General features: G+C 27.4%; 1 protein-coding gene across 1 annotated transcript; it reads right to left on the bottom strand.

Moving 5' to 3' along the window:
- Positions 1-866: 866 nt before the first annotated feature.
- Positions 867-3,065, bottom strand: LOC107027965 (probable WRKY transcription factor 40). Its single transcript, XM_015229017.2, has 4 exons — positions 2,845-3,065; positions 2,455-2,763; positions 2,156-2,272; positions 867-1,324 (listed from the first exon to the last, which is right to left on the bottom strand). The coding sequence occupies exons 1-4, from the start codon at positions 2,917-2,919 to the stop codon at positions 1,064-1,066; spliced, it is 762 nt and encodes a 253-aa protein (XP_015084503.1). The 5' UTR covers positions 2,920-3,065; the 3' UTR covers positions 867-1,063.
- Positions 3,066-3,303: the final 238 nt, after the last annotated feature.

Raw genomic sequence — 3,303 nt, 5'->3', positions numbered from 1 at the left:
TATATATATTAGAAAGACATTATACCTATAATTGCTCCAAATAGTATGTTTCTTGGTGTGTGATACATAAACTTTGTATTATGTATCATGTACATTTATATTGAACATGATAAACACTAATTGAAGATTCAACAACATTAGTGTTATGTATTAATACCTTAAAAATGAACATGATACATTGAATAAAACAAAGACTATTGTAGCAGTGATGTATCGAATCAGTGATAATAATTTAATAATCAAAAGAGGCGAGATACATTGAAAGTAAGTCCAAAAAATTGAAAGATCGAACCAGCAGAATGAAGTGTATCAAGATCGCCATTAGAAATTTCTGAAACCATTCCAAATACGCTCCAAGATGAACTCTATGCACTAGCAATGTTTTTTTCACCCTATTTCATAAAGAGATTGAGAGTAAAAGATTCAGTAATTTTTAAAAATGATTTTTAAAAAAATAATAAAAGAAATTGAAAATTGAAGGGTTGAAATAATTCTACTTCTTGAATAACTTGAAATCATTAGTTGAAAGAGAAAAATTAAAATTAAAAAAATTGATTAATGAAAGTAACTATGGAGAGATTTGTGGAGTGAAAAAAGGAAGGAAAATCATGAGTAGCATATTTCAAATTTAATGTAATTACAAAGTATCTTAATATTTAGTTGATACATAATGATAAAAAAGAGTAACTATGTTCAATATAAATTGATAATCTATAAAATCTGACGAATATTTACATTTGATACTAAATGTCCATTAGTTGAACATGATACACAAATTGTCCGTCAGCTTTTAAAAAATAAAATATACCCTAAACGTTACCGTGAAATATATTTATACTACTTTTGTAAAATTTTAAAAAAACATATTATTTTGAATACTTTATATAATGGCTTAGTTTGGCCAATACTTCCATTATCTAACTAAATTTCATGAGCAACTAACTAAAACTAAAACTAAAACTAATATGTTACGTTACTCCAATATATAATACAATAACAATTTAATCCTCTCAACAAACAGTAATTTTGTGTCATTTGAAAGGTAATTAAATCATCATATAATTCAAAAAAGTAATCCTGAGATGGCTGTAGCAACTGTAGCTGCAAAACTAGGATTCTTCGACAACGAAGACGCCATTTGTTCGACTAAATATTGTTGTTGCACTGAATTTGTGTTGATGTCTTCCATGAATTTGTTCAAAAATGTTGGATCTGTTGTATTCACTAATGGCACTGTTATTTCAGCTTGAGATGGTTGAGGATGGTTGTGTTCCCCTTCATATGTAGCTACTAAAATTGATGCATCTTTAACACTTCTTTGTACCTATTAATATGAAAAAAATTTAGACAACACAAAATTAAATACTTAGTATAGTAATGTTATTTCATTTCTATACTCTATGTTAGGTGGGAACATTAAAGTAAACACATCCTTTTCCAAGCATTTATTCCTTCTAGTCCATAGCCGAAGCGAGGATTAAGTGTTTGGGGGTTTTGAATTTTGTTAACAAACGTTAATTAACTTTGTTAGTGGTTCATAAATTAATATACATAAATATTTAATTAATTTTTTAGTACAAGTGTAGAGTCTATGGAAAAGCTACTGAGTTCGTCCGAACCCATAAAGCTCCACCTAACTCCATCTTTTGTCTTCTATTTGTCATGTTTTTATTTGCACACCCACTAATAAAATACTTCCTCTATTTTATATTAATTGAATATTAGGTTTTTTTTATTATTTAAAATAATTGAAGTATTCAAAGTTCAAGATAAATATTTTTCAAAATTTATCTTTTTCTTAATAAAATTTGATATTTTCTAGAAGACAAAATATACCAATTGAAAAAGATAACAGTGGAAAGTGTATTTAAATTATATTCTTCAATATTTTTTATGTGTTAAATTCAGTCAACAGTATGGAATAGAGGGAGAATCAACTAAAAGCATAATTTGAATAAATTATCTTTATTTACATTTTTACTTTACTTTAATTTTATATTATGTTGTTTTTCACTTCATTAATATCTATCTTCACTTATTGAGCAAGGGTAAAATTGAAAATAAATATTTAATTTTTTGAAATGATAACTATTTTAAATTAATTATTTTTAATAAGCACGACAACTAAAATAAGAGAAGAGAGTAGTAAACTAACCTTTTTCTTGACTGGACATGATGGTGCAAATGAACACTTAAAATAGGCTCTTGGAGAAGGATTATCTCTTGTCACTTTTTGACCATATTTTCTCCAATTATATCCATCTTTCACCACCTGTATAAATCCAGACCGATTAAAAAATATATATATTAAGATAAGGACAATGTTTTATTTGTGTTCAGTTGAGAGGATGACTATTATAAAGAGTTAAATGATCGATTTTACAAAAGACATAGTTATTATATAATGAAATGTTGTTATAGAGAATGGCTGTTAGAAAAATCTTTTGAACTTACTGAAGTTTGATCGGAGGGATTAGTTTTAACACAAACAGTTGAAATATTAGTTGTGATTTCTCTTGGCCTCTTTGGTGATGCTTCTTCAAAATTGATGTATGAATTATTCACACAATAATCTTCTTCAGCCTTTCTTTTTCTTGATAATAATAATTTAGAGTTGTCTTCTTCATGATTTGAGTATTTTCGTTGCAACTCAATTATATGAGTTTGCAAAGAATTGTACTTTTCATACAAACTTGTTAGTGTTGTTGCTAGTTTCTTGTTCTCCTCTCTCATTCTACTCAATTCTTCATCCAACGTCTCACGCTACATAAAATCAAATTACATGTTATAACAGGTAATCTATCGTATTTACAAGAAGTGACACAATAATACAAATTTACTTACCGGTATCGGACTTCTATTGATGTTGTGCAATAAGGGATTTGTGTTAAGGTCAATAAAAAAAGACTTGTTTCCCATACTTGTGTCTATGGAATATAATCTAATTTTAATATTATTTTTTTCTCTCTTTCTATTTTTGTTTTTATTGGTGGAATGAAGAGAGGAATTGGGTAAGATTGGTATTTATAAGGGATAAAGAAAGTGGGAGTAATTAAATATATTTTTTGGTCTTCGGATGGAAGGGAAAGTGCAAGGAAATTGAGGGTATATAAAAGTATAGTATTAGTAATTGCGTATTAAAAGACTTCACTATGGTGGTGACCATTTAAAAAGACTTGGTGAAAGTGAAATGTACTACTTTCAAGATAGTCTATATTCAAGTCTTGGTCAATTTTCATTTTTATTTGATCAAGAATTGCTTATTGCTTATTTAAGTATAGATCTCCACCATTTCAAGTAAAT

The sequence above is a fragment of the Solanum pennellii genome, chromosome 8, assembly GCF_001406875.1.
Source record: "Solanum pennellii chromosome 8, SPENNV200".
Taxonomy (NCBI): Eukaryota; Viridiplantae; Streptophyta; class Magnoliopsida; order Solanales; family Solanaceae; genus Solanum; species Solanum pennellii.
Note: the sequence above shows the minus strand (reverse complement) of the source record. Positions and strands in the feature narration are given on the sequence as shown.